Below are 24,816 nucleotides of genomic sequence, written 5' to 3' on the forward strand. Positions count from 1 at the left end.
CGATTTACACCATTTTGAAATTAACTATCGCCTTCTTAATAAAATTATTTGTCGCTCGGATCCATTTCAAGAATATTAATTTTTGCAAGATCGAGGGTATAGTCTGTGGGTATAGTTTTTTTAATATTTTTAGAAGCTTTTTTATAACAGTGCATTCAATATACCAATTTATATTCGGTAAGTTTCAAAATTAATGTCAATAAAAGTCAAGTTTTTTTCAAGTCAAGCAGGCAACCACTGAGATTATTAGGAAATACTTTGTGCATATTAAGCGTGACATACGCACTTCTCCTGCGGGTGGTGATATTGGTGCAGAGGAGAATGTATCCGCTCTCATCATAATTCCACATTAGGACATTTATTTTTAATTGAATGTGAGAAGATGGTCTAGATCTTAATTTGAGGAAATTTGATTTGGGTGGCTGGCTGTTTTCATGAAGAAGATTCATCCAAGAAGATTTCTCGAGCAAACTATTTTGTTTCGTTTTGTTGTAATTCAGTTGTGACGACTATGCCAGAGTAGGTACTACGTCAAAAGTTCGGCATATTTTGTGCAAATTTGAAACGAATATTATGAAATGTGGTGCAGAAGATGCCTGAAGGCATTCTTCGTTATAGCAAGAGCAAACGGACGTGCAATATAACATAAGCAATACGTCAAGCAGAAACCCCGCCCGTCTCATCTGCATGTATAAAACAACGTTGATGTAAAAAACGCGTAAAGATTGCATAGCATACTAAATGACTTCATAGACGCACGGGCGCAACTTCGTTGGGCAGGGGGGGGGAGGTGGTGGATTTATTTACGCATAGATATATTGCAAGCCATGAATTTTGCATACCTCTTTCCAGTCTTCCGCAGCTCAGTTTTCTGAGCATCAGTTTGCGCCGTTTTGGGATAATTTTGGCTAGAAGTAATGGTTCTCCTAGCCAGTTTATTTTTGTCGAACAAAACGATATTTATGAATAAATGCCATTAAAATTCCAAATATTTAAGCTCACAAAAGGATAGAGGCAAATAACCGCCAGCACCTGTATATACGTCTACCAACATCGCTAATTGAGATATAACGGTCCTCTCTCTATAGATATCAGCTACTGTAAATCATGCAATTTACATAAATGTTAGTGAAGACTTTAAGGGATGAGGTGGGTTCAACTTTAAAGGAGCTCGGTCATTTGCGATGTCACGCTTAAACTGACCGTTTGTGGTTTGGATATTCGGTCTTGGTTAGTTTTCGATTTGCTGCTGGCCATTGACTACCTTTCCATATTGCGTGCACTCCATTACCTGTCGGTCTTTTAGATAGGGCGCCAAGCCCATCATATAAGAGTTTTAAATATCGTCGGCAAGGCGTGTCCCGTCGGGGGTAAATCTTGCTTAAGTAGTCTATTTATAAAATCACATTACATAATTTTCTTTTTTCCTTCGTAGATATTTTGTTGTAATTAATAAAAAATTTTAGTTATGTAACTCATTTTCAGTTTGTCTGAATTTTCGGCTGAACTTTGCCCGAATTTCTTGATTTTTGAAATGTTGGGAGAGCAATTGCCCCCCTCTGTCCCGTACGCCTATTAATGACTTCAAAACATGCGTTTCCAGGAGAAAATTTGGCTTCAGAAGGCTTCAAGAGAAAATTTGGCTGTGATTTGACTATAATTTGTTAATTTTCACCAGTACGTCAATTGTATATGGCGTATGGGGGGGTGGTTCGGTGTCACATATTCATATATTCACGTTAACAGCTTTTGTAAGGACAATCGATTTGAAAAGAATTTGTTAGAAAAGATATCCAGCTGAAAATAATACTCTGAGCATGCGCATTAATGTCTCTTTCACAGACAATATGTCGGCTTCAATTGCCACAAATCGCTTGAAAAACATTTCAAGTGTCAATAATTTGAAGCAAAACAACTACAAAGAGGATAAATCTAACTAATGGGTAAATAACAAAATTATATAATTCATTGAATTCGGTTCACACAAAATATCGTGATTCCCTTGCAAGGGTTATTATCGCTAAATCTCACTGATTTGATGTCAGGGAAATTGAGAAACTGGTATGATCCGTTAATCTTGGTATGTGATTTTACACTCTGATTTCAATTTTTTTGGTTTTCGTACAGAGTACGATATTTTAGGGCGGTCAGGTCATTTATTGTGCTTTGTGAAAAATCAAAACTTATCTTAAATTAATATTGATGCCTCTGAACGAAAGAAAGGGCACAAGCAGCAACCATTATAGCAGCAACCATCATCACAAGAGTAACCATCAATTAAACTACCACAGCAATCACCACAGCAACAGAAACAATCATCATTACAGAGCAATCATCATTACAGCAGCAACTATTATCACAGCATCAACCATCACCACATGAGTAACTATCAATTACAGCAGCAAGTCAGCAACCACCATCACATCATCAATCATCATTACAGTAGTAGCTATTATCACAACAGCAATCATCATTTCAGCAGCAACAATCATCACAACAGCAATCATCATTACAGTAGCAACTATTATCACAGCAACAACCATCATTACAACAACCATCATTACAGCAACAACCATCATTACAGCAACAACCATCATCACAGCAACAACCATAATAACAGTAGCAACCATCATTACAGCAACAACCATCATTACAGCAACAACCATCATTACAGCAACAACCATCATTACAGCAACAACCATCATTACAGCAACAACCATCATTACAACAATCAACTATCATCGTGCAGCAGCAACTATATCATCACAACAGCAGTTACTAACACAGCAACAACCATCAGCACAACATCGTTATCATCACAGCAGCAACTATATCATCACAGCAACAACTATATCATCACAGCAGCAACTATATTATCACAGCAGCAACTATATCATCACAGCAGCAACTATATCATCACAGCAGCAACTATATCATCACAGCAGCAACTATATCATCACAGCAGCAACCATCATCACAGCATCAGTTACCAATTACAGCAGCGGCTACTGTCACAACAGTAACCATCACCACGCCATCATTTAATTATTACAGCAGCAGTTACCAACACAGCAGCAACCATCAGCACAGTATCAGCTATCATTACAGCATTAGCTACCATCCCGCCAGCAATAATTAATTTTCATCACTGCCTGAATATTTCATTCTACGTATTCATAAGACCTTGCTCTTCTTTTCCTAAATGACATAGCTGAAACATACTGTAGCTGGTAGTTGGAAAACTGCTCAGTACATTAGTGCATTAATAATTCATATTTTTACTTAAATCTATAAATTGAATACACTTTGTCTATTTAGACAGCCATCTTATAAACTATAGTATTAAATGTTTGGCAAATGGAGATCAATCAATTGTTTATTATTCCATTTGTACTCTTCATTCATTTAGTCACTTTAGGTCAATTTAATGGCGTTGGTGGGCACGATTTTTAAAATACTAAGGGGCTATCATAGGCGTATAATTAATTAACATGTAATACTTAAGGTATTAATTGAGTGTCTTTAGAGATTATTCACAAAATTGGTTGTAACAAAGCTGCTGGTTTTATTTCGTAATTAGTGCAGTAGTTTCGTAAGTTGTATTTCGTAACTAGGTTTTTATATCATATCGTTGACGAAGTCATCTCTCTTCGTGCAGCGAGGTTTAGGCTACGTTTGAACGTAGATATTCATATTTATAGGTCAATTAAATAACCCATGCAACCGCTATGGTAAATGCCAAAATGACAAATCCCAGCGTTCGCGATGAAATTGATTTTCTGCAACCATTTGATGTAGGATTCTCGGAGACGATGATTGTAACATTTACAGCTAAAAGAAAAAGTTCGGTTAAATCTTTTGAATTTCATCTGAAAGGTACGTCGGAGGGAATTTTTTTCTAAAAAAATCTAAATAATGTATGCATAACAATCATTACATCGAACTTAATATTGGAAGATAAAATGTATTTGTTACCCTCTTTCGGGAAAAATCATGACAGAGGGAGATTAGGATGATTCCAGAATTGATGGAATGGGATGCTTTAACTGCTTCTAATCAGATGCACTTTATCATCCTTATTATAATTGAAGGTTTGTAAATGAAGCTGAGAACTAAACAAGATTCCTTTCCAAACTTGGACTATCAACACAGTTACATTCAAAATATGGCATGAAAAAACGGTTAGGATAAGAAACAAAAACCGCAACTACGTGACGTACGTTCCAAATTATGAAAAAGGTTTAACAATACTGAGGTGTCTATGCAATCGACGTTTATTAAACGAAGGACTGGACACGGTATTAATAATCCATATCTCAACAACAAGAGTAGGCTGAAGGACAGTCGAAAATTAATCAGGCAAAACGTGGTAAATTACCTGTTTTTTTTGTCACTTCTTCAAGCAACGTTTCTTCTGTTTCCATGTGAGTTGTTGTTTGTGTGTTAATAACAGTTGTTTCCCGTAGTCTCATCGTAGTTGCTGTTTCTGGGTTCATAGCAATTGTTTTTAAAGATTTCGTAGTTGACGTCGTCAATGATGTCGGGTTTACAACGGCTTTTCCTATGATCAGTGACTTACTGTAGCAACGCATGTCTTTATATATTTTAATACAATCGTATTTTCCAAAATGCCAAAGTTCAACATTCTTTATCACGAAACTACAAACTCCTCCGTCCGAAGAAACGTTGCACGTTGGTTTAAACTGTTTTACCTCGTTTCTCGTGAGCAATTGAATGCTGTTAATATTTGATGTGTTCTGAGCGCTGCACTTTATCTCAAGTCGGTCCCCAAGACTGACGTTCACCGATGGAAAGGCTTCAAATATGAATTTTGGTGGCAGCACTAGAATACAGAAACAGAAGAAATTGTCTTGAATATATACTTAATGAAAAATGGCGTGCATCATACCATGCAACTTATCAATGTCATTGTCTAAAGATAGACTTTCACGAAATATTGTACGTTCCTGGTTTAACACACATCTGTTATTAATATGGTTTGTCTCCCAATTAACCAATAACAATGGTCTAACTTCGCGAGGACAGGCTGGTCGAGGTAAAGCTACACTCTGTGTCAAACAAGGGGTAGTGTCGCAGCTTACATATACACACATACACACATAAACAATTTATTTAATGACGCATTTCTCATCACCATTAAATTGATGCTCTTCCTGAGAAGCCTCACAGAGATAAAAACATATTTACAAAAAAATAAAACTTTAAATGGTAGGTTTCTTAGAAGGTCTTTGATAATATAGTTATTGATCAAACTAGGCTTCATGATGCCTTTTAATTAAGAATTAAAAAACGAGTCGGGTGCCTTTATGGTGTAATAATGCACGATGGGGGAATGTTGGGAGAATACGAGAGAAGCTTGTAAAACACGAGGCGTAGCCGAGTGTTTTACAAGCTTCTCGAGTATTCTTCCAACATTTCCCCGAGTGCATTATTACACCATAAAGGCACGCGACGAGCTTTTTTAATTCTTTTATAATATAAGAAGAAATTATAGGGCAACAACAAAGTTTATTTATTTGATCAATAATGAAATTCTCCTTACATGTTATTTAAGATGTTGCTTAGCAACAAAGACTTCAAAGCCAGAAGCGTGCATTATGGCCTCACAATGCACGCGCGGTAGCCAATCAAATTGCTCGTTATATCATACTTATATTATAAAAGCACTTAAAGTAGTTGATACGTTTGCATCTGCAGAGAGCAAATTCTATGTTACAGCTCCACTATAATTAAAGGTTTTTTTAAGACATTCGCTCTTAGGTTTAGGGATAATCAAATCAGTTTCCCTATTTCGTAATTCATAGTTATTTTGCATATCATTCATTCTAATAAAGGACGCCCTTAGATTGGGAGCAGTACGGTTATTTAGTACTTTAAACATTATTCTCGCAAGACTGATTTTCATTGCCTGAACTTTACATTTCTGTTTTAACCAATAGCATATAACTTCGTTCTTTAGAAAGCATAGGAAAGCATTATCCAATTGCACGAAAGCTTCCGAGAGCTGCGAGATGTCCCCTTACAAGAGCTCTCCTTATAATAAAACATTGCTTTTTATTTAAGGATATTGAGAACAAAACACTGATACGTTCGCCTCAACTAATGGTGAACTTCAACTTGCAGCCCGTATTGCCCACCGTTTATGAATTTATAACCGTTAATTTTTTGTGTAATATATAGATGTATTACACAAAACAGAGATAATTTATTTATTTTCTTTATTATATATAAATAAAAGGTTACAGCTTTTGTTTTCAAAATGCCATTATATAAGTTGTGCATGATCGCATTTAATTTGCCTTGTATAAAAAACAGAATTATCAAAATCACTTAAATTCTAGCAAATCTTTTAAGCAGATTACTTTATAACAATCTATAAACAGGCCGTTAATATAAATCAACTTTATGAGTTGGTGCCAACTCTGAGCTTACACTTCCTTCTGGAAAGTACGCCACCATGGGTATAGGCACTCAGCCCCATTCAAAATTTGAAATCCAAAGTGCTATATAGGAAGTGTTTCTGGTATAACACGTGTTCAAAACACTTTTTCTATGCTGCTAAACAAGCATTACGCTTCTGGAAAGTACGCCATGATGGTTATAGGCACTCAGCCCCATTCAAAATTTTAAATCAGAAGTGCTATAGGAAGGGTTTCTGGTATAACACGTGTTCAAAACACTTTTTCTATGCTGCTAGACAAACAATACGTATATCACGTGAACTCAAGGAACGAAAGGGCTAGAAAAAGATGTAATATTCAATTCAGGATCCTATATTTCAGAATGCTAAAACAGAAGGGAGAAGCTCGCGACTCGCTGAGTATTTAAAGCATGTACAGATTTTAAAAAAGCCCCAGAACGTCCGTAAAAAATCAAACTTTTTTTCGCTAATCATAATCCCTGTCAAAATGTCGAGTAATTTCTTAATCTCTGGAAGTTATGGCGGCAAGTCTTATGGCTCTAAAACCAGCGTCTAATATTCCAGTCACGGAGTATAACAAAAATTGCTAGCCTCCCCCTCCCCCAACCATAGTTTTGTATATATAGATTTGGGGCAAAATAATAAATTAGTATGTCACATTAAAAAACGTAAATGCTCGTCACTTCATCCGCGATTTGAGCAGAATTTCCTATTTTGATTGCGTGTGAAGATTCAAGCGACTGACTGGCTGTGTTTATGACTTTATGTATACATACTGTTGCTGCATGGCAGTGGGAAATTATGATCTGATTTTGAGTCTTTGCGAAACACAGCCAACCTGCAATTCACACTGAAAATTCATCAAAGAGATATTTTTTCATTCCTATTTTTCGGAGTATAGGATGAGCTTTCCGTAAGCAAGAATACTAGCGGCTAGGCATGTCAGTTGACACACGACCTTTGAAAATTCAAATTATACGGCAATCCATCAACATCTGAAGAACGCATTATGTTGGACCTCGCCGAAGCCACCTTTTAATTGACAAATGACAGACGTATAATAGTTAGGTAAAAAAGGTGTTGTCAGGCTACTTTTTTATGAATAACAAGAAATGCATGCTTCGCTGGGATTTCTGAATAAATAACATATGCAATAAGATTCATGTTTAGACCAATAAATAAAGATTTGATCGAACATTTCAGCTACTTTTTTCTGAATGCTGAGCAACAATGAGAACTAACATGATGAACTAAGAGGTGCATTAGTCACTGCATAGTCTGCATTGCATAAATCTCAGCGATAGTAAAGCTCACTTCGTTGCCTGCTCAGTAGATACCAATGCATGCTAGGGATTCTATTGTGTTTAAATACAGGATAGTAAATTGTCATCAAATGTGGTTCAGAGAATATACAAGATTAAAACATACAAGGTGTATATAAGGGTATTTTTAAACATTGGCTTTATATCCACAGTTTAAGCTAAACGCCTATCGAGCAATCGGCGGTCAAATTCCACAAACGTTTTTAGTAATTGTAACATATGTCTTATATTATTGCATTTTCCGGAATGACGGAAAGTTTTTAAAACACGTGTCCGCGTGTCCCATGTACACGGGCCCGGCTGAAAATATACCAGCTTATCCCGAATAAATCTCAACATACTGTACAGATTCGAAAAGCAATGGAGTTTCACCATAGTTAATACACTTTATCTTGACTTCAATTATAGCACTGTTATTTTCATAAATTATAGAACTTTCAAAAAATTAATTAGAACATGTTGACTCCTCTAATTGTCAATCGCATACACGTATCGGTAAACTTTGAATGTTAATAACTATCAATTAACACATGTTTGTGTACGAGTTTACATAGTTATGCTGTGCAAGATGCAAATATTTTAAGGCACAAATTATTCACATGATAAAGTTAAAACGCGAATAATGACAGAAGCAAGGAACAGTTTTCGGTTTTAAATTGAAACAATTCAAGGAATTAATTATAGCAATCTCGAATATTCTAATGAGAACAACACTCTTGATTACAAATTCCTGCTATAAGTTAAACAAAACATTTCAGGTTTAAAATCGAGTTTCCGTGCTTGTTGTTTTGTATGTATATTTGCCTATGCCCATGGCTATATTCTGTGGTTAAGAGTCTATCCAGGGCCGTAATATTGACTCCTTATTATGCTCATTGCATGTCATTTCAAATTAGTGTTGTATTGACCAAGTTAGTAAATTATGTCACTGAAAGGTTGAATAATTCAATTCCTCAAGACTATATACATGGCACACGATGCAGCTAATAACGCTGCTGCACGTACAATTTTGTTAACTGCATTGTTGGGGCTTTGTTTCAAATTATTTTCAAATAATATTTATTTGACTTCCTTATACCTTATACGAGCCCTATACGCGGAACGGTTTCTTAACATCATGCTCATGTTTCGATTCAGTATAATGGCTTTGAGCTTGGGTGGTTTATGTAATGCAAAAGCTTGTCTATTGGCCGTGGAGAATCACGTTATAAATATGAAACCTAATTACTGTTGTATATAGTAACATGATATAATTGCTGCAGAAGTATATAAATAATATATACCCAGTTACAGTATATTAATACTATCTGCGAATCATATTAGCCAACTCGTAGATAAGTCTTCGTACAATGAAACGTAGGATAATTACTCAACTCTGCAGATTAACCTAACTAATACCTGCGTTTTCTGGTTCTGGTAAACAGCAATGGACACTGCTTAATTCCAAATTCAAAACAAAGATTATGAGCCACGAATTTCTCAAGATTTGAAGGACTTTATCCATGTTATATGTTCAAGGTGGACAAATCCAAGAGACAACAACTGTGTGATCACCAGACCTTATCGAAAGCGATGTATTCTTTGCAACACTTGCTATAAAGTCATCTGCAAGAAGCTTTAAAACTTTCAGTTTAAATATAAATAGCATAATATCCAATATTCATGTTTATCGCCATTGGAGAAAGCGCAGTTAGGGTTAAGAACGGCCCAATGCCATATTTAGAAAAGGATTTCAACTTTAATTTATAATCCAAGAGGATAATATAAAAATATCATTTCCGGTTGTTGTTCATTAGCTTGGGTGTTCAATAATGATAAAAGTCTCATATCTTCTATGTCTTGGTTACCGAGTTTTGTCTTTGACAACCGTGATATCGAGTTACTAAACAGTCTAGAGAGAAATAAACGATAATTGCCTCTCACATGTGTGCGTTTTCAAGAGTATTTTCCTATTTTTTAACTTAGCATGTGATAGACGAGAGCTCAAGAGGCGAATTTATTGTCTGCCGAAAATGGAAGGTGTTCAAATTGGGCAAACAAAGACGCTTTGAAAATAAATATGCATCACACTGAGAAAACATTAGTGCCATTTAGCATATGTATGCACGCAATACTAAATGTAACGCTTTTCTGTTGACTTAGGATTGGGTTTTAATTACGTACGTAAACAAAATGGGGAACAGATTGCCTAAAGGAATGTCCCAATAGCTTAGGTTCAAAGAGGTTATTCGTTAAGGATATTTCCAGACGTTTTGCATTTTATAGAAAGACAAGTGGCGAAGATTCGTGTCAAAAAGCGCTAAATATCTGAGATATCATCTCAATAAGGGGCTTTGTAAACAAACGCTCTACAGAACAGCAGTAATTGAAGCTAGACTGATCAATTTTGTTACTTCAGCTTATTCTAACTGACCACATGCTGGGCTGTTTGACATATTTGGAAACGTGTTAATTAGAAAATTGCTAGCATATATTAACGTTTATATATATACGAGGAGTTGAAAGACGGATTCTGGAGTACAGAGAACGTAATGCAGAATTTTTTACGGTGTTTAGATTTTATATTTAGCTGTGCGACTAAACGCACAAGAGGTTCGGGTTCCTGGTTTAAATTGTAACAAGACTGAAAGATATCGTGCTGCCCCTCGCTAGAATGGTTGTTGCAAGTGGTAACATCTGCAATCCAACATTCCTTGCTTATATTTTGAATTTTTATACCTTTTTAATCCTTTTTATACCTGAATATCTAACAATGTTTAGGTTCCCACGCTTCGAAACGTATGAAGTAGACCTTATGTCTAGAAAAATTCGAAACATGCGAAATTTGGGCTATTTTTACATCATGAGGTCCTCGCATTGATTATGAGCAGAATGCCAATGGTCCGAAGAAGGGACTCAATTGACTTTCACTTTAAGAGTTAATGAACTGGACTTTATATACACAGGTGCGGAGCCCCTGCACAAGGATCGCAGATTCAATTCTGTTGAGAAAATTTAAGAATGGCTGGTGTGTTTATAAATTATAAACGAAATTTCTAACATATATCATTTCTCTCGACTGACTCTTTCGTCGACTAACATCTATCAGTCGAGTTGACAACACCAATAAACTATTTACTTAACTACGAGGCTAAAAATAATTTCTAGTTAATAATATATACTCTTGTGCTATACGGACATAATGCTATCAAACATTTGTAGTAGTTAATTTCGTCAGAGGAGGATTATCAGAAAGACGTTTTTTTTATTATTCTTTGCTAACGACCCAAGTGCTCCCACCCGTTGCGTTGTGGGTCCCTGGGTGGTCCTACTAGTGAAATGCCCACTGATCTCAATATATACTTTTGTGGCGTGCTCGTGTGCTCGAATTCGTCCAGTTTCCTCGTGTGAATAATTGGTAATTGGGGGGTGGTTTATAATAATGGTAATTGAGAGGGGGGTTGTTTATTCATATATTTAAAACTGAATGCATGAATGAACACCCTCGAATTTGCGTTCTAATCACGCCACTGTTATAATTATCATATTATTAGTTTAATTGTTATGGCAGAGATTGCTTCCCTTGTCCACCACAGGATTTATGGTTTCTGCTATTCTTCTGTCAGCTTGCTCTCTTCTAAAAATGCTTTACTTATAATGTACATCGTCTGGCGCACAGTAGTCTGGCGTCATTCATTACGGTCCACCATTAATTTAAAATAACGAGATTATATCCAGTATGACGTCCAGGATGGAACATTAAACAAGTGTTTTTCAACAGCTCATTACATTGTCTCAGTGGTAAAGTCTTACCCTTGAAAACCATAGGAACCGGAGTTTAGGGTAGTCATTCAGTTTTAGACATTATTATGTTTAAGTACGTACTTTATTTTATTTGGTCTTAAGCTTTGTTCACATTACAGTTCAATTTTTTGACAGGTCGAACAGCTGAAGTTTGGTGCCGAGCAAATATAAAGTTGGGTATAGAGCTACTAATTTTAGCCGAGTGAGGTCTATATATGATATGGAATATGAACTTTGTTGCTAAACGTGAAGCCAAAGATGGCGGAAACTAAATGAGATATTGGAGGACATCCCAGTCGTCTTTAATTAGGTAATTACACTTTATATGTGTTTTGTAAATTTTTCCGTTGTAATTTGCGAAAGCGCCAACAACCTGCATGCCCTCATTTTCAGTTATTACTCCTTTTTAATAAATTTAACTGAAAATAAAAAATACATGAATGCATTGGGAATTATTATAAATTGCCATTATAAAGAATTTATCTCCGTTTTTTCTCAAAATTATGGGGAAATAACAAAAAAAATTGTATTAAGTCTGGCCGCGCACGTAAGAGAACTGGAGTGCCCCCCAATGGCTCCTTCAAATTCCGCCATCTTTGCCGTCACTTATATTAGGCAGATATTTTGCTCGAGAACGTGAACGTCAAGAGGACGTGAAAATGGCGAATAAATGGGGTGATATGCCTATATGTGGACATGCTACGCCATTTATTCGCCATTTTCACATCCGCTTTGACGTTTGCGTCCTCGAGCCAGATCTGCCTATTAGCGACCAAATGACTGGGGCGCAGTTATACTAATGCAACTCTCTAATTTCATATTACCTGAAGCTTCTCTGGTAGGTATAAAATATGCGTGATTTTTGCATGTGCTAGTCACGAAGGGTTAAAGCATTGCGGCCTGTGAATGATCTCCAATAATAAATATTTAAAACACTCGGTAGTGAGACAAATTACAGTAAAAAAGTCATCAAAACATTGGCAAATGACAAACAGAAAGTAGTTTGAAATCTCGTACCATGTCTTGTAGAAATTTTGATATTTAATTCTCAATGGTATTTATCGCTCAAACAACTGCGGGCGATTGCAATGCCGCTCGACCATAAAAATTTGCTTTTACTGTCTTCTCCTTCACAAATTACGATACGTACATACTTCTACACTCTTTCGTTTCAGGCTTGCAGCAATAGAAATACGACACCAAAGACAGTGAAATGTTATCCTGCACGTGTGTGCGTGCGGTAATGAATAAATTTATAAACACAAAGCTGGTTCACTGACTTCGCTCAGTGTTTGAAAGCAATATCATGAGGACAATACACAATATTGTTGCGATTTTTTCGCTGGTAATTACATGTGTACAGGCGAGATCAGAACTAGGGCCAATGGTCACAGACAAGGTATTGTAAAATATCTGTTACCTTATTTTATTCATGCGCATACATGTATTATAGTATTAGTGGTATAGCTGTAGACAATGGTACGCTGTTATGCGAAATAAAAAATAGAAATCAAACGTACGGTTTTCCAAGCCCCTAAACTGAATGTACACGCAGTTGTTTCTCTATCACCCCAATACATTGCGCAAGCTTCTATTGCGAATGTTGAAACATCTTTCGTCTACGTATAGGAACTAGATATAACAATATACAATACGATCGATTTACTGAACCGTGCTCGGCCTTATTATCAGGTAGCCTGGGTACGGATAAAATTAGTGCGAACAACGAATTCGGTACCATCCTCTAGTTCGTCTGGTTTCTTCGTATGAATGGGTAAAATTATTCATTCTCACCGTGTGAACACCTCAACCGGGCAGTTTCAAGTACGGTCCCCAACTCGTCTGCGAAAACTGGACTGGAAATGCCGAATACATGGAAATGTACACAGTAGCCAGCCTACCAGCCTGCGGAGTTTATCCCTCGCTATGCTTACATCTGGGTGTTGCTTCCAAGGCTTTGATAATAATAATAAATTGATTTCTAAACAAAATTGTTATAGCTAAACGTTTAACAAATTTTTAGGCTGGCTGGTCAGTCACCGACACCATTCACCTTTATTAGATAATCTTTGATCCTGGGAGAGATCCGTGCATGCGCATGCTAAATCAAGCATGTATTTTTTCCGTAAAACCTAATACTCTTAAAACCACCTACTGTTACGACAGTTAGTCAATTTTTTCTGCAATACAATCGGTGATTTATATACTTTTGGGTTTTTAAAGTCATACCAAAGTGCTGACGAAAATGTATCTCAATGTTCTTGTAAATATCCATCAAAACAACTGTGATTCACTGATTCTTTTGTTTTGAGTATCAAGGCTATATCATTTGTACATTGCGCCAGTTGAACAAATTTACCACTACAGAAATAATCTCTATGCATACACGTTCTGTGATGTAATCAAAAATGAAACAAATTACGTAAGGGTCCAGATCGTTTCAATTTTTACCCAGCTTTATAGTGAAAAAAAATACAACGGGAACTAAAGCTTATTCATTTCCAAATGTTTCAATATTTCAGGTTTTTCTTGATGTAACGATTGGTGGTGAAAAAGCTGGTCGTATTGTAATTGGTTTATTTGGTGAAGTAGTTCCAAAAACAGTTAGAAATTTCGTGGCACTAGCAACTCATGAGGTATTATATAATACCATTTCATTAGTGGGATATAAATCAAGATTACCATACCAGTTTATTTAATCATTTATTATAACAGAACATTAGTTACAAACTATGGTTCTCACCCAGCTTCTGTCATAATTTCCGTTTAATTTATAACTGGTGAGTAAGGTCTAGGTTATACGTCGCATTTGGTCGCGTCGAATGCAATTCAAACAATAAATAATGAGATGATAATGAAGCTTAATGAGGTTTATCAGCTCCTTATCTATTCGACACGACGAAAATGCGACGTTTAACCTAGGCGTAAAAGAATTGTCGTTTTTCATATTCAAGCTCGCTGCAATCCTATATTTGACCTAATTAGACAAGTCCCTTGACGGCAGTTTTGAACATAAAAGGTATTCGATGTAATCCATGTTCATGATTGCATCCCATATTCACTAGTAAATCCTATGATATTCCACGATCGAATCAACTATAGTCTGTTAATATGAATATGACCATCCTGTCAAAATTTTCACCCTGTATTTGAAATCGTTTGCTATACCTTGATACTATAATATTTTCTTTTTCTAGAAAGGCTTTGGTTTTAAAGACAGTATTTTTCATCGAGTGGTTAAGAATTTTCTTATTCAAGGTACGGTTAAATATACGTCATTTGGAAATAGATGTGAACAGGAGCGGGCTGTCCCACAAAGATACCGGGAAATTTCCCGGTGCGCCCCTGATTTACATGCCGTTTGGCGCCCCATTTTGAGGAAAATTATGGAAGAAAAGTAAAACACAGGAAAGATAATTTGATTTAAATCATGTATCAGTTTGAGACTCAATATTGTAGCCGTCTAATTTTAAACGCGACTTGACAGCACACACATTTTCAATAACTGTTGCTCATGGGCCCCCAAAATGGGCCCCCTTTTTTAGTTTTCCTGGTAAATCATGTATAGGCCAGGCCGCCCCTGGATGTGAATAGTAATGAATAGATATTTACTTGCGTCGCCTTTGGGGATCCGGTAAATACCTCATAACGTTATATCGCTTTTCCGGCGACGACTTGATTGGCTTGTTGATCACATTCTGTGTTATGGGGCTGAGCAAATTCACAGGTGTATGTGGTTGTGGACTTGAAAATTTCACGCAGAGTTTGAATGATAATAATTCAGTCGTTGAACGTACCTCTTGCAATGGAAAAGAACAATTAAGCCTTGCATTTTTAGACTTATGCCTGTATTCTAAAAGCTCACTCACACGCAAGCTTATTAAGACGGAGATCTCAATAAAATCGTTATACCATTCTAGGCATTTTCACTCGGATAAAAGGTTGATCTTCAGTAGGTTGTGTTTAAATCTTTCCATTGATGATGAGTAATAACAGAATTTCAATGTTACACTAAATGACTGTGAGGGAGCTTTTTGAATACAGGCGTTAGACTCATAAAAAATCGATTTGCCGCATATGGGGTTAAATAAACATAAATATGAAGTCAGGTGGCTAAGGTAAGGTTGAACCAAATTGAAGAAACATGACTAGACAATCAGCATTGTTGTGCTTTGCTCCACAAAAATGAGTGTTATAAAGTTGCAGCAACTTATTTAAGCCTTTTTCAAAGACCAAATTTTCAAACCTTTTTATATTTTATTAAGGCGGAGATATTCTGCGAGGAGATGGAAGAGGACGTACGTATATACTCATTTCATATTTGATTTTTAAAACTGTTGCTCTAGCAACGAATACGACAATTACAATACCATTCGTAATACCGAAATTGTATCAAAGAACTGTTAAACGTGGCTGCGTGGCATCGAGGATGCATTATAGGACTGCTTGAATATGGGAAGCAAACAAAAGTCTCATCCTTTAAACATGCTCTATAATCCATTGTGAATATCACGATTACCAGTCCTCTAGTTGTTCTCACCTCTCTAGAGAGAGTTAAGAGTGAAAAAGTAGGTAATTAACATCATATCCATTTAGTCAAAATGATATAGGAATTGGGCAGAAATATTTAAATAACCATCGCTTTTAAGCCTTAATTTTGCCAGTTGGCAATATGGCAATCATGAATACTATGGATCGCTAACAATATGAGTTTCATAATTATCATTCATGCTGATACTACGCGATATTCGTCATAGAAGTTTCATTTTTGGCTTTCATTTTCAGGTATAAGTGCTTATGGCGAAATATTTGATGACGAAAATTTTAAACTTCATCATTATGGCGCTGGTTGGATCAACATGGCAAATTTTGGAAAGGATTCAAATGGTTCAATGTTTGCCATATTTACAGTGAACACACCATGGTTGAATGGCCGCCATGTTGTCTTTGGGATTGTTCTTGAAGGAATGGTATGTAATTGAACGAGTAATCCCTTTTAAACTTAATTGTGAATAAAACCTTCTCAGTCTGTTGAAGATTTTTTTCTTACAAACGTAGTTCATTCGACTAATCCAGTGAGAATTTGCTAGCTACTAAATTTCATCAACTCAGCTAACAGCCTTCATAGGCGTACGGGCGCAACTTCCTTTGGGGGGCAAAAAAAAATCGCCCGAATTTTTGAATTATACAATGTGCCCGAATTATAACTTTTACCAAATTTGTAACAATAGATTTGGCAAAGCGGCGGATGTGCTTTTAAGAAAGTGTAATTTAGCTATGTGATTTAGCTTTCAGTTTGCCCGAAGTTTCGGCTGAACTTTGCCCGAATTTCTTGATTCTCGAAATTTTTGGGGGGCAACTGCCCCTCCCCCCCCCCCCCTGCCCTGTCTCGTACGCCTATGACAGCCTTTCCTTTTTGTCGTCAAATCCAATTGTCTATTTCTATGCCAATTTGTAAAACATTAAACAATCGCCGTTTCTATATGACGCAACAATCATACAAGTGATACTTATATCTACTTACTAATAGAATTACTAAATTTGTCCATGAATTCAAATTACCTTGCCTAAATTGAAAATTATATTGATTTAGAGTTTCTGATCCGGTGAAAATCACTATCTATTGTTTTAATATATTAGCGCTTATCACTCTTCGTATGACCGATCCCTGTTTGTACCTTTTTACCCTGTTTTCGAACATCACTCTCGATATTCTTGCTAATTTTAGGACGTGGTAAAAAAAGTGGAAAACATAGATGTTGGCTTTGAGGACAAACCAAAAACAGAATGTAAAATCGCAGACAGTGGTGTCCTCCCCCTGGACAAACCATTTCGTGTAGAAAAAAAACCAGTGAAATTTTGAGATGGAATGAGAATTGCCTGGCTTTGTTTCTGATTCTAGTTTGTTCGTTCTTCTTTCCAATGACAATTTATTTTAAATTAATATCTAGCTTCAAATTAATATTAGTATCTGAGCTTTGAAGCATTCTTTACGTCAACTGATAGGCTACCTCAGTTACATAAATAAATTATTTTAAATTACCAACAGGGCAAAACCATTTGATTTTGTGAAATGCCTCCCTGGCCTATACCATCTGGTTGTTTTAACGGCAAACATCTGTCTGGATAATCCTTAAATAAAACATGCTAGGCAGCTTAACATATCACGTTGCATAAAGTGAAAATTCCTTATACAAAATGCAATGAGTATGCAACAGTCTCGATGAAACCACAAGCCTCTGGTTATAATTTGACGAACACATTTGTTTGTCAAACATTTAACTCGGCTACGCCTCGTGAAATATCCATCGGTCTCGGGTCCACAAAACATGTTTCCTTCGGTCGCGGTAAATAGTATTAATTAAGTAGGCGTGTTGATTTAATTGGTTAGCTATTTTTTAGACATTGAATCTTTTTGTCGCATTAGGTCGCGAAAAAAGATTCGTCAACACTGTTTGCCAAAGCTGCATGATTAGGGCAATTCTAAAATTCTAATGGTTGCAAATTAAGTAATTCAATAAATTATTCAATTATATATTTTACTGTATTTTCGCCTAGTTTGAAAGAATCCATTAACACGTGAAAATATTTCTATAATTTCACTCACATCCCGGTATTCTGGATGCAGCAATTACATAATTATATGAATAAAATGATAATGATTTTTGGTACTTCACACGATGCAGGAATACTCTAAGGGTCTTAATTTCGAGTGGTATTGTACACACTTTTGAAGTGTTGTACACACTTTTGAAGTGTGCATAACACCACTCGAAATTAAGACCCTTAATTTAAACCACTAGAATATGAATAAAATGTATGCCTTAAATATTATCGACAAAGGAAAGTACAAAGAGATATCTATTTCATTTCTATAATAAAACTACACGTAGAGCCTCTTTAACTGCAGGAAATATTCAAACAATCTGCACCTGACACATGTTTTTGATTTAATCAGGCCTTCTCCGATGGGTTTTTGTATCAATCGTGCCGTAAACATTGGATGTTATAAGCGCTTTGAGATGGCAACATTTTTATTCGTTGTGTGCCTTTTTGCCATCATTGGCAGTTCAACCATCGAGAGCAAATCAATTGAAGACTGGGGATTACTAAATCAGGGTTGGGGTTGGTTTAATTGGTAGTAAGTGATGATATATTTTGATATGTAACGACAGACTATCATTAATATATATTGTAGCTATGAAACATACATACACACATATACATTATAGTTTATTTAAACACGCTAGCCTCATCAGCATTGCTGTTTTTCATGAGGGGCGTATTTACATTAAAAATATACAAACAAGAGATTACATAGAACATACTGTACAGGGATAACAAAGAGATTAAACAAACAGGCAATAGACAAAGAACGATATGAGAATGAGGACAGGTCAGCTTCACCTCGCGACAAAGATTTCATTATCCGCTTAAATGATTGAATAGAATCGGCAGTTTTTGCTTTAAAAGGTAGAATATTCCAGTGGAAAGCTGCATTGTATTTGAAAGTTCTTTTCAGATATTCTTTCTTCGGTTTTGGTAATATTATATCAGTTTCACGATTTCGAAGTTCATATAGGGGGAATCGCCCTCATTGCATCGTCGAAATAAGTGTTTTAAATTTGGAGCAGTATGATCATTATACATGTAAATCGATTTAATATTATTACGTCTCACGTCTAGAGACTCCCAACCTAACAAATTCAGCACATCATCAGATCGAATATCAAAAGTATAATATGATAGCTATTATAATATATAGAATACGCCAATTCTGTTTTCAAGCTATTTTGAATTGTTCGTGCGAGAAGTGCCTAAAAAAGACAAAACACTTCCCGACGTCGAGGGCCTTCGTCAGGAGAGTTGGTATATCAAACTTGTTTGAAGACGCTGCCACGCTGCTCCCTGTTTATATTGGAACATATCTACTTTAACTTTTTATAATTATTTTATTTTTAAAGTATATGCATGAATGTTATCCCCCTCTCCATTCCCCACAGTTAAGCTATACTATAACAGTTTATTTAATGGTTGTATTTTACTGTGTTCGTGAAATTTTTATGTTTAGTTTTACTTGAAGTGTTGTGTCCATTTCTAGTTATTACTGGTACTGGCAACATGGCATTTTGGGCAAAATCAGCGATCGTGATACGATATGCCAGAGGCTTTGGGGTGTGGATTATAATAGACTCATTCAAAGAGTAGATTATGATATTTCACTTCAAACAAAAATTTTAAAGAATTCGAGTGTGGATAAATCGTATCGACGATTGTTTCGTTATGTTAATGTTTCCAAAGTTCGTTCAAAACCGACGTATGATACGTTTATAGGTAGGAGTTTGGTTGAATTGTGTCGGACGATCATTGGCACCGGTGATTCTTGCTCTCTAGTGCTACAAATACAACCCAATGCGATCACACCTTATATACTAGCCTTGCAGTGCTTTTCAAACTACGGGCGACATTATTTATTTCTCTTCTTTGTCAAACCGGGGAACAATTCCCAGAAAGCAATGTCGGTTTCCACAACAATTTTCCTCACGTGAGAGCAGACACGGGTGAGAACCCGAATAATGTAATGCTTCTGCAATAATATTTCCTAGTTTGCCCAGGGATTAAGGTTCTATACTTAAATGGAGGAAACGTGAAGGAAATTACCAGCACACTGCAAAGCCCATCATGCATTTAGCGCATATATAGTCTTTTATTTCGTTCTATCAAAATCTTCTAATTATTCTAATCTAGTTGACTTATTAGTTATAAACTGAAATGTATAGAGAAACCTATTGATTCCTTGCAACTGACCTCATAGTTCGTAGCCTTCGGCTAATTTATAATATAGAAATAGATATGGAGAAGTAATAGAATGGATAGAAATATACTAATTTGAAGACAAGCAGACATCAGTGGATTGCAAGTGACAATGTAGCTCTGATTGTGAACATTTAAATATTTTCATTAATACCTTGTATAATCTTGATTCTTTTAGATCTCCTAAACGACTTTCACCCCTCCAGCAGAAACTCACCGGAGACTAATCTAACCGCCATCAAAGAAAACATTGAAATATTTTTGACTTCTTTGATGAAAACTCGCGTTTTTCAGGAATTGTATTGGTATCTTGTTCGAAATAGCTTAGTCGTCCCTGACAGGGTAATGAATATTTTATTTTGGCCAAATCATGGCGCCTGCAAACTAGACATTCAGTTGACAACGTGTTTAATTGTTAATTTTTTGTAGACTTTGCTCTTTAACGTTTTGACAATTCTACTAAAAAATTGGTTTTATCAAATCAATAAAAATCTTATCGTTTATTGGCGCAAATGTAAGGGTATTCTGCCACCTCGCTAGATTTTACGGAAGTATTTGTATTTTGAAATATGTAATCGAGTAAGTGAACTTGAAAAACGGCGTTTTCTAATTTTGTTATCAACTCTTTCAACCGCACTTTGTAATTTTCATACGTGAGAAGACGAATCGTGTTATTTTTTTCGCATGGAGTAAACTACGTACGTAAGAACTCACCGTTGTTTCAATCAGAGTGTTGTTTTTCACCTTTTATGTACTGTTTATTCAGGTACTATTCAAAGAGACTTTACTTGATTTATGGTTCAATAAAGGGAATCTCACAGCAGGAGAACCGACTGCGTTTCAAAAAATTTTTGTGGGTGAAACTGTGAACAACCCAAGTAAATTGTCGGTGCGTAACTGGATTCAGTTTTACTTGCAAGAATTAAAAAGATTAAATTATTATGGATTTGTTCATTACTATCCACTTCCGGTAAGTATGATGATTATTACTCAATTTATGACTGTTCAATTTCTAAAAAATATACAGAGCCCAAAACAACAGAAGCTGCAAACATAATTCGTTATGTAAAAATTCTGGTTTTGTGTTCCTCATATTTTAGCAATTTATCTTCGGTAAGAAAATTTTCCATTCGCATTTGTCTTTTCTTAGCCGAAAGTCGTCTCACTCATGTTTTCATGGAATCGAGGGGCGGCTGTGACGGATAATATGCTAATTGGAACGTCTCCGGAGTTTGAAATGGCTCTTTATACCTTGTGCTTCTTCATCAGATCTCACTCGGATTGTGAGTGCAAAGTTAACGTGAAGAAAATTTTGGTTAAAATTGTCACTTCTGACGGCGGTGCAAAACTGGTTAATGCTCATTTTGAACTGTAATAACGAATGTATAGCTTTACAGTAAACACCATGTGATTTGCCGATTTTGTATTATGTATTTTGTTCATGTGAAAAATAAAACCAGCGTATTCATTCTAGAAGTCTTTTTTAATGTTATTTTTGTTTATATTATGAACGGCCCGATTTATACTAGAGACGAAATATCTTTCTGGACGAATGATCCCTCCGACAGATCATGAACGAACTATGTAGACGAATATGTTAAAAGAAACAGAATCGCGCAAATTGCACATGAATATTGGAATCGAATTTTGATGAATTCTCCGTAGTTTGTCCCCATCCCGTATTTATACTAGCAGACGGATGATGCCTCCAGACCAACTACCATTCAAATTCGTCTAAATAGGCGAACCATGCGGATAATTCGTATTAAGAGATAGGGACGTAGTTCCAACAAATAAATACGGCAACGCCACAAACTCTGCATAGAGGTCTCCTCCCGCGGCAAATATTTAACCACTATTAATCTAGTATACCTTCAGCCGGGCCACAAGGCTCGTCCCTTTCAAGTTCTGATAATGTCCTTGTTGACAGATGATCCGTCTGTTTGCCCGTGTTTACGCACAGCTAGACGATGATCGAGGTCAATTTGTTAAACGTGACCTCGGGTACGTTCTCGTATTGGATTGATGGGCATATACCTACCAGGTGACCGGGGATAATCTACCAGCCGAGCCATCAGGATAATCATAACGAGGCGTAGATTAAATGCATGCATGACTATAATATTATGAGGTATAGAAATGAGAATATAAGATGATCATAATAATGGTATAGTATTTATTTTGTTTGGTTAGCATTTGTTATTTTGTTTTGGCAATAGCATTTGTTTTATTTGGGTTTCATAAAGACTTATTTTGATACCTCAAAATCATTTCACGCTAGTTCGTTGAATCTCGGGTAATCCGGCTCTTGCATGTATAAACAGGGCCAAACAGGGTCATTATTGGCTAAACAGAAAACGAAAGACATTGAGGTGGAATTTCAATTCAAGAGAGAACAAGGACATTCATTAACCCAGTCCTTACCCAGGCTATAACCTCCCTTGAGACAAGGATTATACAAACTGAGTTGAAAATTATCAGGACATGCTTGCATGTGCCATTGTGCCCGCCGCACACGAGAGCTATCAGCTGAGCGAACGACCTCGCGAATTCCTCACGAAAAACTATCCGCGAACGAGAGACGAGAGTAACTTGCTTGAGGTAACAACCACGCGTGGTCTTTAGCTCAGCTAATAGCTCACGTGTGCGGCGGGCTGTAGCGAAAGGGTTTGTTGGCAAATTTCGTACTCGAAAGCCCAACGACTACGAGTTTTGGCTGATGGCGTAAGCAAACAACGCGCGAGAATGACGAATCTTGTACTCGTAGTCACTGCTAAAGCTCCCTATAGACGTGGAACAAGAAAGGGATCAGAATTTTTGTTGATTTTAAATGAATGTTTTGAATCAGCAAGAAGCAAACATGCTGACCTAAGAGGCAAAATAGATTCGTGATTCATCGAGGATTAATCTCACTAATGTAGCATCAAACCCAGAGGAAGTCATCACAAAAAGCCGTTGGTTTTTTGTTGGAATGTGTATTCATACGTATGGACGTCGATAAAAAAGTTGTCAATTTGGATTTCAATCAGGCATGTTGGTCGGATGTCGGTCCAACACCCTGCCGTGTCTGGTAGATGCAAACATGAAAGAACAAACATTTAACCGTAGAAATGAGAACTGATGTCAACAGAAAGTGTCTAAAACTATACAAAGAATTCAACAAACTGTGTAAAGCCGACGATACTTCGTCACAAGCGTGATATATTTCAGTTCCGGGCGGTAACTTCGTTTATTATAAAGCTTGTTTCCACGCTTGGCATTTTTGCACGCTAAATTGGACAATTAGAATGTGCCGGGTTTTATTGGCGGCGCGCGACATTTTCTGAAGAGTGGTAATGAATTTGTCGAGCGGAGAATTCCTTATATTCGGCTATGTTTTCCGGAGCGCTTTCTTCGTGAGGTGTTTGGGGGTATAATAGTGTTATAGAGGGTAACAAGAGGTTTATTTTGATATCAATATTGCTATGGTAACGGCAAATGTTTTGCTTCAAGCGAGCTTCTTGTTAGAGGCATTTGGCGCAAATGGCGTCGTGCGGAAATTAAGTTTATATAATAACTATAGTGAAACACGCAATGTGATTGGTCAATAGCCGTGCAGGATCAGACAATCCTGCACGCGTTTTAGACAATCCTGCACGCGAAATTTAATTTTAATAAAGTTAACCGTTGTTTCACTACAGTTATTTTATAAAACAATTACCAAATGATTTTCCGTGCAGGATTGCGTGATCCATGCACTTGGGATGTTGCTCGACTTTCGGAAAGCGTGAAAATACACTCGCCTACGGCTCGTGTATTTTCACGCTTTCCGAAAGTCTCGCAACATCCCGCGTGCATGGATCACGCAATCCTGCACGGAAAATCATTTGGTATTCCTTTATTCAACAACCGCATATTCGGCTTGTATAGCATTCTTTGTGTGAGGTTACTTTTGTACGTTTTTGGTATATTTTACAAGCCAAGGAATCTAAAATCGTATGTTTTTTTTTGTGACAAAAATGAGCTAGGAAACTCAGAATCATGCCTTTTAGAAAGGCATCTCATTCCCGTAGATTCAATGTTGGGGAATATATTACAAAAGACTTGCATGGCAAGCTGTGGAGACTAAGCAAAAAAAAGCAAAATGCGTATCCCAGAAGCTGAAACGTATAGATGATAAGATAAGAAACGTTTATGCGTTTGTTTTTATATATTTAACTTGTATATTTCGTGTTTGACTTGCCATCTTTCGTGTATATGATATGGACTTGCGGCTATAAACCTGATCGACTTAAATTTCCATACCGATTTTCTATATTTCTGGGCCATTTTGCCTTTTTAACTTAAGCCTATTGTATGTTAATACAATTGATAAATTTGTTATATGCATATATTTTTCCTAGTGTGCTAAAATTTATTGAAAACTTGACATTACTCCACATTGTGAGATAAACTCTCAAAAACCTAAATTTATTA

At 36.4% G+C, this 24,816-nt stretch overlaps 3 protein-coding genes across 4 annotated transcripts; 2 read left to right on the forward strand and 1 right to left on the reverse strand.

The window, feature by feature from the left end:
• Positions 1–3,305: 3,305 nt before the first annotated feature.
• LOC114519802 lies at positions 3,306–9,732 on the reverse strand. Its single transcript, XM_028539978.1, has 3 exons — positions 9,163–9,732; positions 4,379–4,843; positions 3,306–3,831 (listed from the first exon to the last, which is right to left on the reverse strand). The coding sequence occupies exons 1-3, from the start codon at positions 9,266–9,268 to the stop codon at positions 3,707–3,709; spliced, it is 696 nt and encodes a 231-aa protein (XP_028395779.1). The 5' UTR covers positions 9,269–9,732; the 3' UTR covers positions 3,306–3,706.
• A 1,693-nt stretch (positions 9,733–11,425) lies between these two features.
• On the forward strand, positions 11,426–18,079 carry LOC114519838 (peptidyl-prolyl cis-trans isomerase B-like). Of its 2 annotated transcripts, XM_028540016.1 has the most exons (8): positions 11,426–11,544; positions 11,683–11,857; positions 12,723–12,946; positions 14,070–14,183; positions 14,745–14,805; positions 15,813–15,845; positions 16,333–16,517; positions 17,276–18,079. In XM_028540016.1, exons 3-8 carry the CDS (start codon positions 12,854–12,856, stop codon positions 17,408–17,410), a joined length of 621 nt encoding a protein of 206 aa, XP_028395817.1. In that variant the 5' UTR covers positions 11,426–11,544; positions 11,683–11,857; positions 12,723–12,853; the 3' UTR covers positions 17,411–18,079. The 2 variants fall into 2 exon arrangements, with proteins under 2 accessions (XP_028395817.1, XP_028395818.1); XM_028540017.1 differs by lacking the exons at positions 11,426–11,544; positions 11,683–11,857 and adding an exon at positions 12,334–12,385.
• A 465-nt stretch (positions 18,080–18,544) lies between these two features.
• Positions 18,545–21,816, forward strand: LOC114519833 (poly(U)-specific endoribonuclease-B-like). The gene is made up of 5 exons (XM_028540011.1): positions 18,545–18,688; positions 19,649–19,881; positions 20,540–20,703; positions 21,128–21,331; positions 21,512–21,816. Exons 1-5 carry the CDS (start codon positions 18,570–18,572, stop codon positions 21,734–21,736), a joined length of 945 nt encoding a protein of 314 aa, XP_028395812.1. The 5' UTR covers positions 18,545–18,569; the 3' UTR covers positions 21,737–21,816.
• The last annotated feature ends 3,000 nt before the right edge of the window (positions 21,817–24,816 follow it).

The sequence above is a fragment of the Dendronephthya gigantea genome, unplaced genomic scaffold (assembly GCF_004324835.1).
Source record: "Dendronephthya gigantea isolate DGI-Jeju-01 unplaced genomic scaffold, DenGig_1.0 000014F, whole genome shotgun sequence".
Classification (NCBI taxonomy): Eukaryota; Metazoa; Cnidaria; class Anthozoa; order Malacalcyonacea; family Nephtheidae; genus Dendronephthya; species Dendronephthya gigantea.